This window comes from Bombina bombina, chromosome 1 (assembly GCF_027579735.1).
Source record: "Bombina bombina isolate aBomBom1 chromosome 1, aBomBom1.pri, whole genome shotgun sequence".
In the NCBI taxonomy this organism is placed as follows: Eukaryota; Metazoa; Chordata; class Amphibia; order Anura; family Bombinatoridae; genus Bombina; species Bombina bombina.
The window spans coordinates 552803511-552825482 of NC_069499.1; the positions used below are offsets into that span (position 1 = coordinate 552803511).

The window sequence follows — 21972 nt, forward strand, 5'->3', positions numbered from 1 at the left end:
ATTTTAGGAACCCGAAGATAATTTTTAGGAACCGGGAGATGGAAAAAGATGCTTGGACAACCAGTACACTTCATTCTCCTTCAGCCTTTTTAGACGAGGGTCCAGGACCCTCAACAGGCACAACAGCATGAAACACCACATATGCCATCCTTTTGAACAATCCAGTACAGGTATGGCATTGATTTTAGGAACCGGGAAATAATTTTTAGGAACCGGGAGATGGAAAAAGATGCTTGGACACCCAGTACAGGTCGTTCTCCTTCAGCCTTTTTAGATGAGGGTCCAGGACCCTCAACAGAAACAACAGCAGGAAACACCACATATGCCATCCTTTTGAACAATCCAGTACAGGTATGGCATCGATTTTAGGAACCCGGAGATAATTTTTAGGAACCGGGAGATGGAAAAAGATGCTTGGACAACCAGTACACTTCGTTCTCCTTCAGCCTTTTTAGACGAGGGTCCAGGACCCTCAACAGAAGCAACAGCATGAAACACCACATATGCCATCCTTTTTAACAATAGAGTACAGGTATGGCATCCATTTTAGGAACCCAGAGATAATTTTTAGGAACCGGGAGATGGAAAAAGATGCTTGGACACCCAGTACAGGTCGTTCTTCTTCAGCCTTTTTAGACGAGGGTCCAGGACCCTCAACAGAAACAACAGCATGAAACACCACATATGGCATCCTTTTGCACAATAGAGTACAGGTATGGCATCCATTTTAGGAACCCGGAGAACATTTTTAGGAACCGGGAGATGGAAAAAGATGCTTGGACACCCAGTATAGCTCGTTCTCCTTCAGCCTTTTTAGACGAAGGTCCAGGACCCTCAACAGAAACAACAGCAGGAAACACCACATATGCCATCCTTTTGAAAAATCCAGTACAGGTATGGCATCGATTTTAGGAACCCAGAGATAATTTTTAGGAGCAGGGAGATGGAAAAAGATGCTTGGACAACCAGAACACTTTGTTCTCCTTCAGCCTTTTTAGACGAGGGTCCAGGACCCTCAACAGAAACAACAGCAGGAAACACCACATATGCCATCCTTTTGAACAATCCAGTACAGGTATGGCATCCATTTTAGGAACCCGGAGATAATTTTTAGGAACCGGGAGATGGAAAAAGATGCTTGGACACCCAGTACACTTCGTTCTCCTTCAGCCTTTTTATAAGTGGGTCCCGGACACTCAACAGAAACAACAGCAGGAAACACCACATGTGCCATCCTTTTGAACAATCCAGTACAGGTATGGCATCGATTTTAGGAACCCGGAGATAATTTTTAGGAACCGGGAGATGGAAATACATGCTTGGACACACAGTACAGCTCGTTCTCCTTCAGCCTTTTTAGACGAGGGTCCAGGACCCTCAACAGAAACAACAGCATGAAATACCACATATGCGATACTTTTTAACAATAGAGTACAGGTATGGCATCCATTTTAGGAACCGGGAGATAATTTTTAGGAACCGGGAGATGGAAAAAGATGCTTGGACACCCAGTACAGGTCGTTCTCCTTCAGGCTTTTAATTCGAGGGTCCAGGACCCTCAACAGAAATAACAGCATGAAACACCACATATGCCATCCTTTCGAACAATAGAGTACAGGTATGGCATCGATTTTAGGAACCCGGAGATAATTTTTAGGAACAGGGAGATGGAAAAAGATGCTTGGACACCCAGTACAGGTCGTTCTCCTTCAGCCTTTTTATACGATGGTCCACGACCCCCAACAGGCACAATAGCATGAAACACCACATATGCCATCCTTTTGCACAATAGATTACAGATATGGCATTGATTTTAGGAACCCAGAGATAATTTTTAGGAACCGGGAAATTGAACAAAAAACGTGCTTGGACACCCAGTACAGGTCGTTCTCCTTCAGCCTTTTTATACGATGGCCCACGACCCTCAACAGGCACAACAGCATGAAACACCACATATGCCATCCTTTTGCACAATAGATTACAGATATGGCATTGATTTTAGGAACCCGGAGATAATTTTTAGGAACCGGGAAATTGAACAAAAAACATGCTTGGACACCCAGTACAGGTCGTTCTCCATCAGCCTTTTTAGACGAGGGTCCAGGACCCTCAACAGAAACAACAGCATGAAACACCAAATATGCCATCCTTTTTCACAATAGATTACAGATATGGCATTGATTTTAGGAACCCGGAGATAATTTTTAGGAACCGGGAAATTGAACAAAAAACCATGCTTGGACACCCAGTACAGGTCGTTCTCCTTCAGCCTTTTTATACGATGGTCCACGACCCCCCACAGGCACAACAGCATGAAATACCACATATGCCATCCTTTTGCACAATAGATTACAGATATGGCATTGATTTTAGGAACCCAGAGATAATTTTTAGGAACCGGGAAATTGAACAAAAAACCATGCTTGGACACCCAGTACAGGTCGTTCTCCTTCAGGCTTTTAATACGAGGGTCCAGGACCCTCAACAGAAATAACAGCATGAAACACCACATATGCCATCCTTTTGAACAATAGAGTACAGGTATGGCATCGATTTTAGGAACCCGGAGATAATTTTTAGGAACCGGGAGATGGAAAAAGATGTTTGGACACCCAGTAAAGGTCGTTCTCCTTCAGCCTTTTTATACGATGGTCCATGACCCCCAACATGCACAACAGCATGAAACACTACATATGCCATCCTTTTGCACAATAGATTACAGATATGGCATCGATTTTAGGAACCCGGAGATAATTTTTAGGAACCGGGAAATTGAACAAAAAACGTGCTTGGACACCCAGTACAGGTCGTTCTCCGTCAGCCTTTTTATCCGATGGCCCACGACCCTCAACAGTTACAACAGCATGAAACACCACATATGCCATCCTTTTGCACAATAGATTACAGATATGGCATTGATTTTAGGAACCCGGAGATAATTTTTAGGAACCGGGAAATTGAACAAAAAACATCCTTGGACACCCAGTACAGGTCGTTCTCCTTCAGCCTTTTTAAATGATGACCCACAACCCTCAACAGGCACAACAGTATGAAACACCACATATGCCATCCTTTTGCACAATAGATTACAGATATGGCATTGATTTTAGGAACCCGGAGATAATTTTTAGGAACCGGGAAATTGAACAAAAAACATACTTGGACACCCAGTACAGGTCGTTCTCCTTCAGCCTTTTTAGACGAGGGTCCAGGACCCTCAAAAGAAACAACAGCATGAAACACCACATATGCCATCCTTTTGCACAATAGATTAGAGATATGGCATTGATTTTAGGAACCCGGAGATAATTTTTAGGAACCGGGAAATTGAACAAAAAACATGCTTGGACACCCAGTACAGGTCATTCTCCATCAGCCTTTTTATACGATGGTCCACGACCCCCCACAGGCACAACAGCATGAAACACCACATATGCCATCCTTTTGCACAATAGATTACAGATATAGCATTGATTTTAGGAACCCGGAGATAATTTTTAGGAACCGGGAAATTGAACAAAAAACGTGCTTGGACACCCAGTACAGGTCGTTCTCCTTCAGCCTTTTTATACGATGGTCCATGACCCTCAAAAGGCACAACAGCATGAAACACCACATCTTACATCCTTTTGCACAATCGAGTACAGGTATGGCATCGTTTTTAGGAACCAATAGATAATTTTTCTGAACCGTGAGATGGAAAAAGATGCTTGGTCTGTCCTCCTACTTCAAATTTGGGGCACTGCGCGTGCAATCTATTGTGCCACCAGATATGAGTGGTGTGTTAATGACTGGGTACTATTCTTAACAGTTTCATCACTGTTATGTGCCGTTTTTTGGTTTGGGTTTTGAAGCCACAGTGCAGCACCAGAGGCCAGAAAAATTAGGCATGTCCAAATGCCTGAAAAATTCGGTATTGTTGCAGCCGCTGCTATAGCAGCGGCCAGAAAAATTGATGTTTGTAAAGCAGTTAGAAAGTGCCCTAAAACCTTGCGGGTTGAACACTAGTTGTTGGCGGATAAGTCACGCAAGTCATCCGGCATTCTAAGAAAAAATACACCAGCGTGTGTACCATTTGTAGCCCAAGGCAGCTCATCTCATCATCAGGCCTTTTTTACTCAAATGTATCGCCCAATGTCAGTCCCTTCAGGATCCATCCCTCATTCATTTTAATAAAGGTGAGATAATCAAGACTTTTTTGACCTAGGCGACTTCTCTTCTCAGTGACAAAACCTCCTGCTGAACTGAAGGTCCTTTCTGACAGGACACTTGAAGCGGGGCAGGCCAGAAGTTCGATTGCAAATTGGGATAGCTCAGGCCACAGGTCAAGCCTGCACACCCAGTAGTCAAGGGGTCCATCACTCCTCAGAGTGTCGAGATCTGCAGTTAATGCTAGGTAGTCTGCTACCTGTCGGTTGAGTCTTTCTCTGAGGCTGGATCCCGAAAGGCTCTGGCGATGCATAGGAGTTAAAAAGGTCTGCATGTCCTCCATCAACAACACATCAGGAAAGCATCCTGTGCTTGCCGCTGTGGTCATGGGAGGAGGAGGAGGATTACTTTCATCTCTTCCCCTGTTAGATTCCCGTTGTGCTGTGACATCACCCTTATACGCTGTGTAAAGCATAGTTTTTAATTTATTTTGGAACTGCTCCATCCTTTCCGACTTGCGGGAATTTGGTAACATTTCAGTCACTTTATGCTTATACCAGGGGTCTAGTAGCGTGGACACCCAGTACAGGTCGTTCTCCTTCAGCTTTTTTATACGAGGGTCCCTCAACAGGCACGACAGCATGAAAGACCCCATTTGCACAAGGTTGGATGCCGAGTTAATCATGTCCCATTCCTCGTCCTCACTGATGTCACTGAAGGTATCTTCTTCCCCCCAGCCACGTACAACACCACGGGTACCAGATAGGTGACAACAACGAGCACCCTGGGATGCCTGTTGTGCTTGGTCTTCCTCCTCCTCCTCCTCCTCAAAGCCACATTCCTCCTCTGACTCCTCTTCCTCACAATCCTCTTCCTGCATTGCCGCATGTCCAGCAAGCGATGCTGATAAGGCTGTTTCTGGTGGTGATGGACACCACAACTCTTCCTCTTCCTCTTCACGCTCATCTACGGCCTGATCCAGCACTCTTCACAAGGCACGCTCCAGGAAGAAAACAAATGGTATGTCGTCGCTGATGGTGCCTTCGGTGCGACTGACAAGGTTTGTCACCTCCTCAAAAGGACGCATGAGCCTACAGGCATTGCGCATGAGTGTCCAGTAATTTGGCAAAAAAATCCCCAGCTCCCCAGAGGCTGTCCTAGCACCCCGGTCATACAAATACTCGTTAACAGCTTTTTCTTCTTGGAGCAGGCGGTCGAACATTAGGAGTGTTGAATTCCATTGTCGGGCTGTCACAAATAAAGCACCTCACTGGCAGGTTGTTTCGACGCTGGATATCGGACAAGTGCGCCATGGCCGTGTAGGAACACCTGAAATGGCCACACACCTTCCTGGCCTGCTTCAGGACGTCCTGTAAGCCTGCGTACTTATGCACAAAGCGTTGTACAATCAGATTACACACATGTGCCATGCACGGCACATGTGTCAATTTGCCCAATTTCAATGCCGCCACCAAATTACTTCGATTGTCAGAAACAACTTTGCCAATCTCCAGTTGGTGCGGAGTCAGCCACTGATCCACCTGTGCGTTCAGGGCGGACAAGAGTGCTGGTGCGGTGTGACTCTCGGCTTTCAGGCAAGTCAACCCCAAGATGGTGTGACACTGCCATATCCGGGATGTTGAATAGTACCTGGGGAGCTGGGGGGGTGCCGTTAATGTGGAGCAAGATGCAGCAGCAGAAGAGGACTCAGCCAAGGAAGAGGTTATGGAAGAGGATGGAGTAGGATGAGTAGAGGAGATAGCAGCAGGACTGCCTGCAAGTCGTGGCGGTGTCACCAACTCCTCTGCAGAGCCACGCATTCCATGCTTGTCAGCCATCAGCAGGTTTACCCAATGTGCAGTGTAGGTGATATACCTGCCCTGACCATGCTTTGCAGACCAGCTATCAGTGGTCATATGGACCCTTGCCCCAACGCTGTGGGCCAGACATGCCATTACTTCCTTTCGCACAATCGAGTACAGGTTGGGATTGCCTTTTGTGAAAAGAAATTTCGGCCAGGTACCTTCAACTGAGGTGTCCCAATAGATACAAATTTTTTGAAAGCCTCAGACTCCACCAGCTTGTATGGTAAAAGCTGGCGGGCTAAGAGTTCAGACAAGCCAGCTGTCAGACGCCGGGCAAGGGGGTGACTTTGGGAAATTGGCTTCTTACGCTCAAACATTTCCTTGAGAGACACCTGACTGTGGGCAGATGACCAGGAACTGCTACGTAAGAGAGACTGAGGGGAGGATGGTTGAGAGGTGGCAAGGAGGACAGCAGTGGTTGACGTGGCTGAAGATGCTGGACCTGGAGGAGGAGGGCGGCTTTGAGTTTGTGTGCTGCTTCTACTCATGTGTTCTTCCCATCGGCGTTTGTGATGTGAGACCATGTGCCTTTGCAAAGCAGTTGTACCTAGGTGGGTGTTGGACTTCCCACGACTCAGTTTCTTTTGGCACAGGTTGCAAATGGCATCGCTGTTGTCAGAGACAGACACACAAAAAAAATGCCACACTGCTGAGCTCTGCGATGACGGAATTCTGGTGGTGTCAACAGCATGCGTTGATTGGCGTCAGCGTGCTGTCTGGCTAACCCGGGTGCCGATGCATGCTGTATGACTGCGCCACTAGCTCCTTGCAACGACCTCCCCCTGCTTCCAACTCATCTCCTCCTCTCTGTCTCCCCATCTGAATTTTCCCCCTGTTCTTCTTCTCTTCTAGCAGGCACCCACGGGACATCTACGGACACATCATCATCAACTGCTTCACTTGTATCTGACACATCAACAAAGGAAGCAGCAGCGGGTACAACATCATCATCATCATCATCACACCGTACGTCCATGTCTGTAATGCTGCCTGACTGAGACATATCCCTGTTATCTACATCCTCTGTCAATGATGGTTGCGCATCACTCATTTCTTCCAACTGATGTGTCAATAACTCCTCTGACAGATCAAGTGAAGTGGCTGTGGTGCTAGTGTTGGTGGTGGCCACAGGCGGGCGAGTGGCACTGGTCACTTGAGAGGTGCCCAAAGCACAGCTGGAGGTGGATGGTGCGTCAAGGTTAGGACTAGGAGCGGAAGCTGTAGAAGATTGGGTGTCCTGTGTTAGCCATTCAACTAGGTCCTCCTCAGAACTTTTCACGTCCCTGGCCTCTGAACAATGTGCATAGTTGTAGGGTCTAAAGGAATCACAGCACCACGACCACGACGGCACCTGCGGGGTGGCCTGCCTCTGCCTGTCATTTTTTTTTAAATGTACACTTACAATACTATAAAACTAATTATGAGTGGTGGCACTGGGCAAGTGGGCACAGTATACGCTGTGAGCCTGACACAAAAAAGCAGACTGATGTTTCAAAGTGAAAAATGTTTATTTTTTAAATATTGAAAGTACTGTGACAACAAATATGAGTGGTGCCACTAACTTGGCAAGTGGCCCTGGCACACACGCTGGCAGGCAGGCAACTTCAATTAGATTACGATAGTAGACTGATGTTTCACAGTCAAAAAAGTATTTTTATTAAATATTTAAAATACTGTTATAACAAATATAATTGGTGTCACTAGTTGGCAAGTGGGCCTGGCACACACGCTGGCAGGCAGGCAACTGCAATTCAATTGCACTAGCAGACTGATGATTCACAGTCAAAAAAGTTTTTATTGTAAATATTTGCACTACTGTTATAACAAATATGATTGGTGGCACTAGTTGGCAAGTGTGCCTGGCACACACGCTGGGAGGAAGGCAACTGCAATTAGATTACACTAGCTGACTGATGCTTCACAGTCAAAAAAGTTTTATTTTTAAATATTTAAAATACTGTTATAACAAATATGATTGGTGGCACTAGTTGGCAAGTGGGCCTGGCACACACGCTGGCAGGCAGGCAACTGCAATTCAATTGCACTAGCAGACTGATGATTCACAGTCAAAAAAGTTTTTATTTTAAATATTTTCAAAACGGTTATAACAAATATGATTGGTGGCACTAGTTGGCAAGTGGGCCTGGCACACACGCTGGCAGGCAGGTAACTGCAATTCAATGGCACTAGCAGACTGATGTTTCAAGTCAAAAAAGTTTTTATTTAAAATATTTACAATACTGTTATAACAAATATGATTGGTGGCACTAGTTGGCTAGTGGGCCTGGCACACACGCTGGCAGGCAGGAAACTGCAATTCAATTGCACTAGCAGACTGATGATTCACAGTCAAAAAAGTTTTAATTTTAAATATTAACACTACTGTAATAACAAATATGATTGGTGGCACTAGTTGGCAAGTGGGCCTGGCACACACGCTGGCAGGCAGGGAACTGCAATTCAATTGCACTAGCAGACTGATGATTCACAGTCAAAAAAGTTTTTATTGTAAATATTTGCACTACTGTTATAACAAATATGATTGGTGGCACTAGTTGGCAAGTGGGCCTGGCACACATGCTGGGAGGAAGGCAACTGCAATTAGATTACACTAGCTGACTGATGCTTCACAGTCAAAAAAGTTTAATTTTAAATATTTAAAATACTGTTATAACAAATATGATTGGTGGCACTAGTTGGCAAGTGGGCCTGGCACACACGCTGGCAGGCAGGCAACTGCAATTCAATTGCACTAGCAGACTGATGATTCACAGTCAAAAAAGTTTTTATTTTAAATATTTACAATACTGTTATAACAAATATGATTGTTGGCACTAGTTAGCAAGTGGGCCTGGCACACACGCTGGCAGGCAGGTAACTGCAATTCAATGGCACTAGCAGACTGATGTTTCAAGTCAAAAAAGTTTTTATTTAAAATATTTACAATACTGTTATAACAAATATGATTGGTGGCACTAGTTGGCTAGTGGGCCTGGCACACACGCTGGCAGGCAGGAAACTGCAATTCAATTGCACTAGCAGACTGATGATTCACAGTCAAAAAAGTTTTAATTTTAAATATTAACACTACTGTAATAACAAATATGATTGGTGGCACTAGTTGGCAAGTGGGCCTGGCACACACGCTGGCAGGCAGGGAACTGCAATTCAATTGCACTAGCAGACTGATGATTCACAGTCAAAAAAGTTTTTATTGTAAATATTTACACTACTGTTATAACAAATATGATTGGTGGCACTAGTTGGCAAGTGGGCCTGGCACACACGCTGGGAGGAAGGCAACTGCAATTAGATTACACTAGCTGACTGATGCTTCACAGTCAAAAAAGTTTTTTAAAATATTTAAAATACTGTTATAACAAATATGATTGGTGGCACTAGTTGGCAAGTGGGCCTGGCACACACGCTGGCAGGCAGGCAGCTGCAATTCAATTGCACTAGCAGACTGATGATTAACAGTCAAAAAAGTTTTTATTTTAAATATTTTCAAATTTGTTATAACAAATATGATTGGTGGCACTAGTTGGCAAGTGAGCCTGGCACACACGCTGGGAGGAAAGCAACTGCAATTAGATTACACTAGATGACTGATGTTTCACAGTCAAAAAAGTTTTTATTTTAAATATTTACAATACTGTTATAACAAATATGATTGGTGGCACTAGTTGGCAAATGGGCCTGGCACACACGCTTGCAGGTAGGCAACTGCAATTCAATGGCACTAGCAGACTGATGATTCACAGTCAAAAAAGTTTTTATTTAAAATATTTACAATACTGTTATAACAAATATGATTGGTGGCACTAGTTGGCTAGTGGGCCTGGCACACATGCTGGCAGGCAGGAAACTGCAATTCAGTTGCACTAGCAGACTGATGATTCACAGTCAAAAAGTTTTAATTTTAAATATTAACACTACTGTAATAACAAATATGATTGGTGGCACTAGTTGGCAGGTGGGCCTGGCACACATGCTGGCAGGCAGGAAACTGCAATTCAATTGCACTAGCAGACTGATGATTCACAGTCAAAAAAGTTTTAATTTTAAATATTAACACTACTGTAATAACAAATATGATTGGTGGCACTAGTTGGCAAGTGGGCCTGGCACACACGCTAGCAGGCAGGCAACTACAATTCAATTGCACTAGCAGACTGATGATTCACAGTCAAAAAAGTTTTTATTTTAAATATTTACAATACTGTTATAACAAATTTGATTGGTGGCACTAGTTGGCTAGTGGGCCTGGCACACATGCTGGCAGGCAGGCAACTGCAATTCAATTGCACTAGCAGACTGATGATTCACAGTCTAAATTTTTTTTATTTTAAATATTTACAATACTGTTAGAACAAATATGATTGGTGGCACTAGTTGGCAAGTGGGCCTGGCACACACACTGGCAGGCAGGCAACTGCAATTCAATTGCACTAGCAGACTGATGATTCACAGTCAAAAAAGTTTTGATTTTAAATATTTTCAAAACTGTTATAACAAATATGATTAGTGGCAATAGTTGGCAGCAAGTAGGCCTGGCACACATGCTGGCAGGCAGGCAACTTCAATTAGATTACACTGGCAGACTGATCTTTCACAGTCAAAAAAATATATTTTTTAAATATTTACACTACTGATATAACAAATATGATTGGTGGCACTAGTTGGCAAGTGGGCCTGACACACACGCTGGGAGGAAGGCAACTGCAATTAGATTACACTAGATGACTGATGTTTCACAGTCAAAAAAGTTTTATTTTAAATATTTACAATACTGTTATAACAAATATGATTGGTGGCACTAGTTGGCAAGTGGGCCTGGCACACAAGCTGGCAGGCAGGCAACTGCAATTCAATTGCACTAGCAGACTGATGATTCACAGTCAAAAAAGTTTTTATTTTAAATATTTACACTACTGTTATAACAAATATGATTTGTGGCACTAGTTGGAAAGTGGGCCTGGCACACACGCTGGCAGACAGGCAACTGCAATTAAATAAGCAGACTGATGTAAAAGTTTTTTAAAAAAAAAGTTACACTAATGTTACACCAGATATAAGTGGTGGGAAAAAAGAGCTATTAATCACACTATATGATGTGGGCCTGAAACACAGGCCTGATGGAAAATGAAATTAGATTACACTAGCAAAATGATGTAAAAGTTTTTAGGTTTTTTTTAATTTAAAATAATGTTAACCAGATATCAGTGGTGGCAGAGAGCAATTAACCACAGTATATGCTGTGTGAGCCTGACACACAGGCCTGATAGAAAATGAAATTAGATTACACTAGCAAAATGATTTAAAAGTTTTTTTTTTACATTTACAATAATGTTAAGCAGATATGAGTGGTGGCTGGCACAGCAATTAACCACAGTATATGCTGTGTGAGCCTGACACACAGGCCTGATAGAAAATGAAATTATATTACACTAGCAAAATGATTTAATTTTTTTTTAATTTACAATAATGTTAAGCAGATATGAGTGGTGGCTGGCACAGCAATTAACCACAGTATATGCTGTGTAAGCCTGACACAAAGGCCTGATAGAAAATGAAATTAGATTACACTAGCAAAATGATTTAAAAGGTTTTTTTTTAAATTTACAATAATGTTAAGCAGATATGAGTGGTGGCTGGCACAGCAATTAACCACAGTATATGCTGATAAAAATTAAATTAGATTACACTAGCAAAATGATTTAATTTTTTTTTTTAATTTACAATAATGTTAAGCAGATATGAGTGGTGGCTGGCACAGCAATTAACCACAGTATATGCTGTGTAAGCCTGACACAAAGGCCTGATAGAAAATGAAATTAGATTACACTAGCAAAATGATTTAAAAGTTTTTTTGTTTAAATTTACAATAATGTTAAGCAGATATCAGTGGTGGCACAGAGCAATTAACCACAGTATATTCTGTGTGAGCCTGACACACAGGCCTGATAGAAAATGAAATTAAATTACACTGGCAAAATGATTTAAAAGTTTTTTTTTAAAATTTACAATAATGTTAAGCAGATATGAGTGGTGGCTGGCACAGAGCAATTAACCACAGTATATGCTGTGTAAGCCTGACACACAGGCCTGATAGAAAATGAAATTAGATTACACTAGCAAAATGATTTTAAAGTTTTTTTAAAATTTTTTTACAATAATGTTAAGCAGATATGAGTTGTGGCTGGCACAGCAATGAACCACAGTATATGCTGTGTGCGCCTGACACACAGGCCTGATAGAAAATGAAATTAGATTACACTAGCAAAATGATTTAAAAGTTTTTTTTTTTTAATTTACAATAATGTTAAGCAGATATGAGTGGTGGCTGGCACAGCAATTAACCACAGTATAAGCTGTGTGCGTCTGACACACAGGCCTGATAGAAAATGAAATTAGATTACACTAGCAAAATGATTTTAAAGTTTTTTTAAAAAAATTACAATAATGTTAAGCAGATATGAGTTGTGGCTGGCACAGCAATTAACCACAGTATATGCTGTGTGAGATTGACACACAGGCCTGATAGAAAATGAAATTCGATTACACTAGCTAAATGATTTAAAAGTTTTTTTGTTTAAATTTACACTAATTATTGTTAAGCAGATATCAGTGGTGGCACAGAGCAATTAACCACAGTATATGCTGTGTGAGCCTGACACACAGGCCTGATAGAAAATGAAATTAGATTACACTAGCAAAATGATTTAAAAGTTTTTTTTTTTAAATTTACAATAATGTTAAGCAGATATGAGTGGTGGCTGGCACAGCAATTAACCACAGTATATGCTGTGTGAGCCTGACACAGGCCTGATAGAAAATTAAATTAGATTACACTAGCAAAATGATTTAAAAGTTTTTTTTTAAATTTACAATAATGTTAAGCAGATATGAGTGGTGGCTGGCACAGCAATTAACCACAGTATATGCTGTGTAAGCCTGACACAGGCCTGATAGAAAATTAAATTAGATTACACTAGCAAAATGATTTAAAAGTTGTTTTTTAAATTTACAATAATGTTAAGCAGATATGAGTGGTGGCTGGCACAGCAATTAACCACAGTATATGCTGTGTAAGCCTGACACACAGGCCTGATAGAAAATGAAATTAGATTACACTAGCAAAATGATTTAAAAGTTGTTTTTTTTAAATTTACAATAATGTTAAAAAAACTTTTAAATCATTTTGCTAGTGTAATCTAATTTCATTTTCTATCAGGCCTGTGTCTCAGGCTCACACAGCATATACTGTGGTTAATTGCTCTGTGCCAGCCACCACTCATATCTGCTTAACATTATTGTAAATTTAAAAAAACAACTTTTAAATCATTTTGCTAGTGTAATCTAATTTCATTTTCTATCAGGCCTGTGTGTCAGGCTTACACAGCATATACTGTGGTTAATTGCTGTGCCAGCCACCACTCATATCTGCTTAACATTATTGTAAATTTAAAAAAAAACTTTTAAATCATTTTGCTAGTGTAATCTAATTTAATTTTCTATCAGGCCTGTGTGTCAGGCTTACACAGCATATACTGTGGTTAATTGCTGTGCCAGCCACCACTCATATCTGCTTAACATTATTGTAAATTTAAAAAAAAACTTTTAAATAATTTTGCTAGTGTAATCTAATTTAATTTTCTATCAGGCCTGTGTTTCAGGCTCACACAGCATATACTGTGGTTAATTGCTCTGTGCCACCACTGATATCTGCTTAACAATCATTAGTGTAAATTTAAACAAAAAAACTTTTAAATCATTTAGCTAGTGCAATCTAATTTCATTTTCTATCAGGCCTGTGTGTCAGTCTCACACAGCATATACTGTGGTTAATTGCTGTGCCAGCCACAACTCATATCTGCTTAACATTATTGTAATTTTTTTTAAAAAAACTTTAAAATAATTTTGCTAGTGTAATCTAATTTCATTTTCTATCAGGCCTGTGTGTCAGGCTTACACAGCATATACTGTGGTTAATTGCTGTGCCAGCCACCACTAATATCTGCTTAACATTATTATAAATTTTTAAAAAAAACCTTTTAAATCATTTTGCTAGTGTAATCTAATTTAATTTTCTATCAGGCCTGTGTGTCAGGCTCACACAGCATATACTCTGGTTATTTATATGAGTTGTGGCTGGCACAGCAATTAACCACAGTATATGCTGTGTGCGCCTGACACACAGGCCTGATAGAAAATGAAATTAGATTACACTAGCAAAATAATTTAAAAGTTTTTTTTTTTTAAATTTACAATAATGTTAAGCAGATATGAGTGGTGGCTGGCACAGCAATTAACCACAGTATATGCTGTGTAAGCCTGACACACAGGCCTGATAGAAAATGAAATTAGATTACACTAGCAAAATGATTTTAAAGGTTTTTTTTTAAATTTACAATAATGTTAAGCAGATATGAGTTGTGGCTGGCACAGCAATTAACCACAGTATATGCTGTGTGAGACTGACACACAGGCCTGATAGAAAATGAAATTAGATTACACTAGCTAAATGATTTAAAAGTTTTTTTGTTTAAATTTACACTAATGATTGTTAAGCAGATATCAGTGGTGGCACAGAGCAATTAACCACAGTATATGCTGTGTGAGCCTGACACACAGGCCTGAAAGAAAAAGAAATTAGATTACACTAGCAAAATGATTTAAAAGGTTTTTTTTTAAAATTTACAATAATGTTAAGCAGATATGAGTGGTGGCTGGCACAGCAATTAACCACAGTATATGCTGTGTGAGCCTGACACACAGGCCTGATAGAAAATTAAATTAGATTACACTAGCAAAATGATTTAAAAGGTTTTTTTAAAAAAATTATAATAATGTTAAGCAGATATGAGTGGTGGCTGGCACAGCAATTAACCACAGTTTATGCTGTGGAAGCCTGACACACAGGCCTGATAGAAAATGAAATTAGATTACACTAGCAAAATGATTTTAAAGTTTTTTTAAAAAAAATTATAATAATGTTAAGCAGATATGAGTTGTGGCTGGCACAGCAATTAACCACAGTATATGCTGTGTGAGACTGACACACAGGCCTGATAGAAAATGAAATTAGATTACACTAGCTAAATGATTTAAAAGTTTTTTTGTTTAAATTTACCCTAATGATTGTTAAGCAGATATCAGTGGTGGCACAGAGCAATTAACCACAGTATATGCTGTGTGAGCCTGACACACAGGCCTGATAGAAAATTAAATTAGATTACACTAGCAAAATGATTTAAAAGTTTTTTTTTAAATTTACAATAATGTTAAGCAGATATGAGTGGTGGCTGGCACAGCAATTAACCACAGTATATGCTGTGTAAGCCTGACACACAGGCCTGATAGAAAATTAAATTACACTAGCAAAATTATTTAAAAGTTTTTTTTTAAATTTACAATAATGTTAAGCAGATATGAGTGGTGGCTGGCACAGCAATTAACCACAGTATATGCTGTGTAAGCCTGACACACAGGCCTGATAGAAAATGAAATTAGATTGCACTAGCAAAATGATTTAAAAGTTTTTTTTTAAATTTACAATAATGTTAAGCAGATATGAGTGGTGGCTGGCACAGCAATTAACCACATTATATGCTGTGTAAGCCTGACACACAGGCCTGATAGAAAATGAAATTAGATTACACTAGCAAAATGATTTAAAAGTTTTTTTTTTAAATTTACAATAATGTTAAGCAGATTTGAGTGGTGGCTGGCACAGCAATTAACCACAGTATATGCTGTGTGAGCCTGACACACAGGCCTGATAGAAAATTAAATTAGATTACACTAGCAAAATGATTTAAAAGTTTTTTTTTTAAAATTTACAATAATGTTAGGCAGATATGAGTGGTGGCTGGCACAGCAATTAACCACAGTCAATGCTGTGTAAGCTTGACACACAGGCCTGATAGAAAATTAAATTAGATTACACTAGCAAAATGGTTTAAAAGTTTTTTTGTTTAAATTTACACTAATGTTAAGCAGATATCAGTGGTGGCACTAATCACAGTATATGCTGTGAGCCTCACACACAGGCTGACAGCCAGGCAAATTCAAATACAAAAAAAAAAATTGACTGAAGTTCTAGCCCTAAAAAGGGCTTTTTGGGGTGCTGTCCTTACAGCAGAGATTAGATGAGTCCTTCAGGACTGTAGTGGACACTAAATACACTAGCCTAGCTATCTATTTCCCTATAATATCAGCAGCAGCAGCACTAAACCTCCTCTCACTAAGAAAGCAGGATCGTAATGAATCTAAAATGGCTGCTGCCCAGGAGCTGGGAGGGTCTGTGAGGGAATGTCTGCTGCTGATTGGCTCAAATGTGTCTGAAGGCTGTGAGATACAGGGTCAAAGTTTCCTCAATGATGACGAATAGGGGGCGGATCGAACATCGCATTTGTTCGACCGCAGCGGCGAACGCGAACAAGCTATGTTCACCGGGAACTGTTCTCCGGCGAACTGTTCGCGACATCACTACACATATATATTGCATATATAGATGAAATGGTGAGAACATTTTAATTTAATTCACTCTTTTATATTTATTTTATTACCTTTATTTAAAACCCAAGAAAGGACAATGCATAGCAGCCAGAAACACATGGTTTCATAAAAATATACTTCTTGTAATGATTTATAACTGGCATCTTGTTCTATGATAGAGCAAGAGATTGAGACAGAGCTATTTAATATATGCAAAGAGGAATTATTTTGTAAGTAAGGCAAAATAGGAGAAATCTCAACAGATATTTCATAATCGTAGTCCTTACATTCCAAAATTTCAGTCCCTACCAATGCCATTTAGCAGCCTTAAGAACAAACTGGACAGCTATTGGCCTGGTTATTGTTTTCTTGGTTTAGGCAGTTCTCTGAAATATCTAAAAGAGTATGTGATAGGATAACATAATGTAACAGTAATATATTCAGGCCAGGCAAGATATGATTGCTCTTATTTTCTGAGAGTTGGACACATTATACTCATTATTAAACATACATTTTTTTGTATTGTATCTTCTAAATCACTGGGTTTCAATCCTGTCCTCAGGCGTCCCCAGTAGGCCAGATTTCCAGGATTACTGTGGGTAACAGTAGGTTTATAACCCATGTTTACTAATCAGCGGATTATTTCACCTGTGCTCCAGTTCAAATATCCTTAAATGTGGCTTGTTAGGAAGACTTGATGATAGGTTTGAAAACCAGTGTTCTAAATAAAAATATAATAAAGCCTGAACTATATAATAATTTATAAGAATAAGTTATAGTTTAAATCAAGAAGAAAAATATATCAACTTAACATGTCTTATATAGTTATAAATTAAACAGTTTATTAAATATTTTAAAATATTAACTTTAATATTGTGAGTTTTTATGTGTATAAGAATGTCATACTGCATGCAATAAGCAATCAACTGGTTAAAAAATTAATTGGCAATCATCATAATACCAGTTTTTTTATTAAATAATTAAATAATTAATTCAATTATTTATTATAACAATGAAGTGCTTAATGTAACGTAAACCATGTAAAATGAAAGCATTAAAAGACAGGCTCAAATAATAAGCATAATGAATCATTATCCTATTTGTCATTTGTTTATTTCAAAATGATTTTACTGCTTTACAGTAAAGACAACATACTGGATTTGGCAGCTCATCTATTACTTCTACGTAGAATTTTAAGACGAAGCTGATTCTTAGAGCCTTCCTATAGTCCACCTTCCCTCCAGTAGCTGAGGATGGGAGAGAAATCTCATCCGTGATCATCTTGCTGGCTTCAGTTAGCATCTCCTCATCCCAGTTCCTGTTAATGACAATAACATACTTGCATTTACAATTGTGTCATAATTCTGCCATTTGAGGGACAGAGAGAAGTTAATGTATCATCACCCTTAAATGAATTGCAGATTATCATTTTATGTTAGAAGAGGGTATACTAAACAGAATACTTGACCAATAACAACAACATTCAATGTTACAACTTATCTTAGCCATGCCAAAATGATCATCAAGACTGTGTTGTACATGATATAAGAGGCAATATATTATCCCTGAATTAATCACTAGTTACTTACTCGTTATCAAAATGTAAGAAAAGGCACTCTGATTAAAAAATGTAGCTATGAAGGCTGTAAACGCAAATACTACTACTGCTAATTTTAATAATAATTTTGTATGATTCTAAATACTAATCATTTATATATTGGATTACCTGGCTAGATAAATAGTAAAGCAACAGTTTTTATTTTCATTTTAGGTATGTAATGTGGTCTTCATAGCGTCTCCTCTTGTTCCCTTTACTGCAACAATGTATAATTTACTTACTTTACAATTAACAGAATAAAAAGAGTGACAAATTATTGATAATATGCATCTTTTGATGCCGGTGGCCGTTAAAGGTAGCGAGCTCCCCGCGGCCCCCGAGCCTACGCCGGCTTCCCCGCTCGGAGGACGGGTCCCCGGGAGGCCCAACTGCCCTGTGTTTTGCACCTGGTTTAAAAGTTCTGTCCATCTGTCCTTCCTGTCCATTGTGAAACTGGGAACCACAAAACAACCTGTCTTGAAATGGCAGACCATGCCTTGAAACACTTGGTGATGTCAACAAATCACACTGACTCTGCTCATGGTTTTGTGATCCCACCGACACTCAACCCTGCCCCTAGACTCCTCATGGGCAAGTTCGGCTCAGGAACAGCTGTGCTCCATGTGTTCCAAGTAGAACTTCTACTGTGTGTTTAACCCCTTTGCGGGGGATAAAAATGCAATAGTGTAGAGTCTAACAGATTAGAGCATGTCATTTTCCAACTATTATGCCCTTTTAATAAACCAGGCCTTACATATATTTTCCTCAAAATTTGTTGAGGTCTAAATACTTTTAGGAATTAACAATTAACAATAAATTCACAGAAGTTATTTAAAGACCCAATTACTATTAGACACAGTTTACAAATGTTATCTTCTTAAGCATTTGATTTCTGTTTACCTGCCTACAAGTGCTTGAGAGGTTTTCTTTGCAGACACAGTTGTTGGTCCCATACCTCCATAGAATATATTCATCTCCTTAATAGCATGTGTGTTTTCATTAAGCAGTACTCTCATTCCGGCATTGACGATAGCATAAGCATTCTCCAGTCTCTGGGCTTGTTTAAAGGCTGACACAAATTCTGCCTAAATACAGAAAACAGATTATATATATACAGTATATATATATATATATATATATATATATATATATATATATATATATATATATATATATATATATATACAGTATATATATATATATATACAGTATATATATATGTATATATATTTATATAATATATATTATATAATATATATATATATATATATATATATTTTGATACAAGGGATAGGGTGCACACAGATAGAATTAAAGGGTAAAGCGTATTGTGCTGGCAATCCTAAATGAATATAAACAAATTAGTTAGAGAAGAGCTCTAACATATCAAAAGAGCTAAAGCGGATACTTGGCCGCACCAACACACCCCTACAGTATACTAAGGAATGACATCCTAAACAGGTGTGCTGAACATATGCATTTTAATAAAAACAAAGCCAAAAGAGGTACATGCTGAGAATGATGGCAACAACAAGATTACAGCACACAAACATATAACAAGCGTAGTGCACTACTGACAACTGTGAGCTAGCATATGCAGGGTTATTGTTAACTCATGAGAAAGTCCGTCCTTAATGCCGGGCACTTGAGTGTAAAAAACACGCTCCGGTTTTTAGATTAGACAGAATACCGTCCTTGATATCTCATTATTGTATATTCGATCCGGTACCGGATTAAAGGATGCAATATGAGAGTCCAAAGAATGGTACTAGTACTATTGCAAGCTTGATCCCATGTGCAAATGACAACTCCAACTTCAAACTTTCAGTGTGCAAGACTTATTACTGCATGGCTTACCTCCGCTCTCTTCACACACTCTACGGTATTACCTGACAGGATCTCATCCGTGGTGTGGCTTACAGCGATGTATTCCGCCTATGCAGCTCTTCACTTGCTTGGTTGTGTTCACTTGATATCGTCAGATTCACAGCATATCCACCATGCTGGCGTCCTCCACACTGTGTCTTGTTCTCCACATTGTGCGTAATGTGGAGAACAAGACACAGTGTGGAGGACGCCAGCATGGTGGATATGCTGTGAATCTGACGATATCAAGTGAACACAACCAAGCAAGTGAAGAGCTGCATAGGCGGAATACATCGCTGTAAGCCACACCACGGATGAGATCCTGTCAGGTAATACCGTAGAGTGTGTGAAGAGAGCGGAGGTAAGCCATGCAGTAATAAGTCTTGCACACTGATAGTTTGAAGTTGGAGTTGTCATTTGCACATGGGATCAAGCTTGCAATAGTACTAGTACCATTCTTTGGACTCTCATATTGCATCCTTTAATCCGGTACCGGATCGAATATACAATAATGAGATATCAAGGACGGTATTCTGTCTAATCTAAAAACCGGAGCATGTTTTTTACACTCAAGTGCCCGGCATTAAGGACGGACTTTCTCATGAGTTAACAATAACCCTGCATATGCTAGCTCACAGTTGTCAGTAGTGCACTACGCTTGTTATATGTTTGTGTGCTGTAATCTTGTTGTTGCCATCATTCTCAGCATGTACCTCTTTTGGCTTTGTTTTTATTAAAATGCATATGTTCAGCACACCTGTTTAGGATGTCATTCCTTAGTATACTGTAGGGGTGTGTTGGTGCGGCCAAGTATCCGCTTTAGCTCTTTTGATATGTTAGAGCTCTTCTCTAACTAATTTGTTTATATATATATATATATATATATATATATATACACACGTGACCCAGATAGGTAGATAAATAGATAGATAGGCAGACAGATAGATTGTGAGGTGATAGAAACAATGAGGAAGAGGAAAATTCAAAATTGTGCTTGTAAAATGTTTTAGATAAACCTTTTGGGTACGAGGGATAAGAACAGAAAGTAAAATTTCATTAGACTTCAGGGATGATGAACCATCCCCAGAGAAAAAATCCTCATTCAGAGGTATTTGTCGTGTTCCGCCTGTAAAAGAATAACAATATGTTATTTTGTATTCTCTGATAGAAGGGGTTAAACCCTGAAATGTCAGAGGAATAAAATGTAGTTTACTATGGATTGCAGTGAGTGTTTTGTAATGCTAGTCGGCTGAATATAGTTGAAAATGCACCGTGCTATAAGAACCTTTACTAGTAAGTCTTGAACTGTGTTGACTTTTTTTTTTTATTCTTCTCTACAGCAAATAAAAACTTCTGATATTACAAATATTATGAAACCCAAAAAGTCTTTTGATTAAAATGTAACTAAAGGGGAATCAGAAACCTTTAGGAAAATAGACGCAATTTTCAGAAAGTGGGAGTCATGAAAATGACACTCTCCTATACCAAAAGGTACAGAGTTAGGGCATAGATCAGAGTTGTGAAAGTTCCTTAAGTAATTTGGTATTTTTTGCGTATTACAAAGTATCAGCTATTGCAATCATATTGTTTTTTCTACAGTAAGTGAAAAATGTTTAGCTTTCTTATCACTTTTATTTTCATCAGTGTGTTTAATTACTTGGCATGAAAAGTCTGGAGATCTATTGCACTTATATCACAATACTACATTATCAATACCTTTGGAAGTAACATTTAAAATGGCTTTTGCTGCTGCAAGCACTGGATTAAGATCACATATTGTCTGTTTGCTCATAATGTGTCCACCGATACTCTGAAAAGATAACAGTTACTATGTTTTATTTAATTATTAAAAGGGACGTACTTCTGTAACCTATTAAGCACAACATATAAAGATAATTGTCTTTAGTAAAATGATCTCTTTCCGTTACATTATATCAGTTTATACAGTACTTGTAAAGCAAATGTTATAGTAGATGCTAAGCACAATAAATT

The 21972-nt window shown here is 39.3% G+C and overlaps 1 protein-coding gene across 1 annotated transcript in view; it reads right to left on the bottom strand.

Moving 5' to 3' along the window:
• The window catches only part of LOC128645612 (aldehyde oxidase 1-like), a 365796-nt gene that overhangs the window by 229121 nt on the left and 114703 nt on the right, over nucleotides 1-21972 (bottom strand). The window contains exons 12-15 of the mRNA XM_053698719.1: nucleotides 21697-21790; nucleotides 20997-21106; nucleotides 19015-19199; nucleotides 17673-17835 (exon numbers count right to left, since the gene is read on the bottom strand). Coding sequence (XP_053554694.1) covers nucleotides 17673-17835; nucleotides 19015-19199; nucleotides 20997-21106; nucleotides 21697-21790 — 552 coding nt within the window. The remainder of the gene's footprint in view (nucleotides 1-17672; nucleotides 17836-19014; nucleotides 19200-20996; nucleotides 21107-21696; nucleotides 21791-21972) is intronic.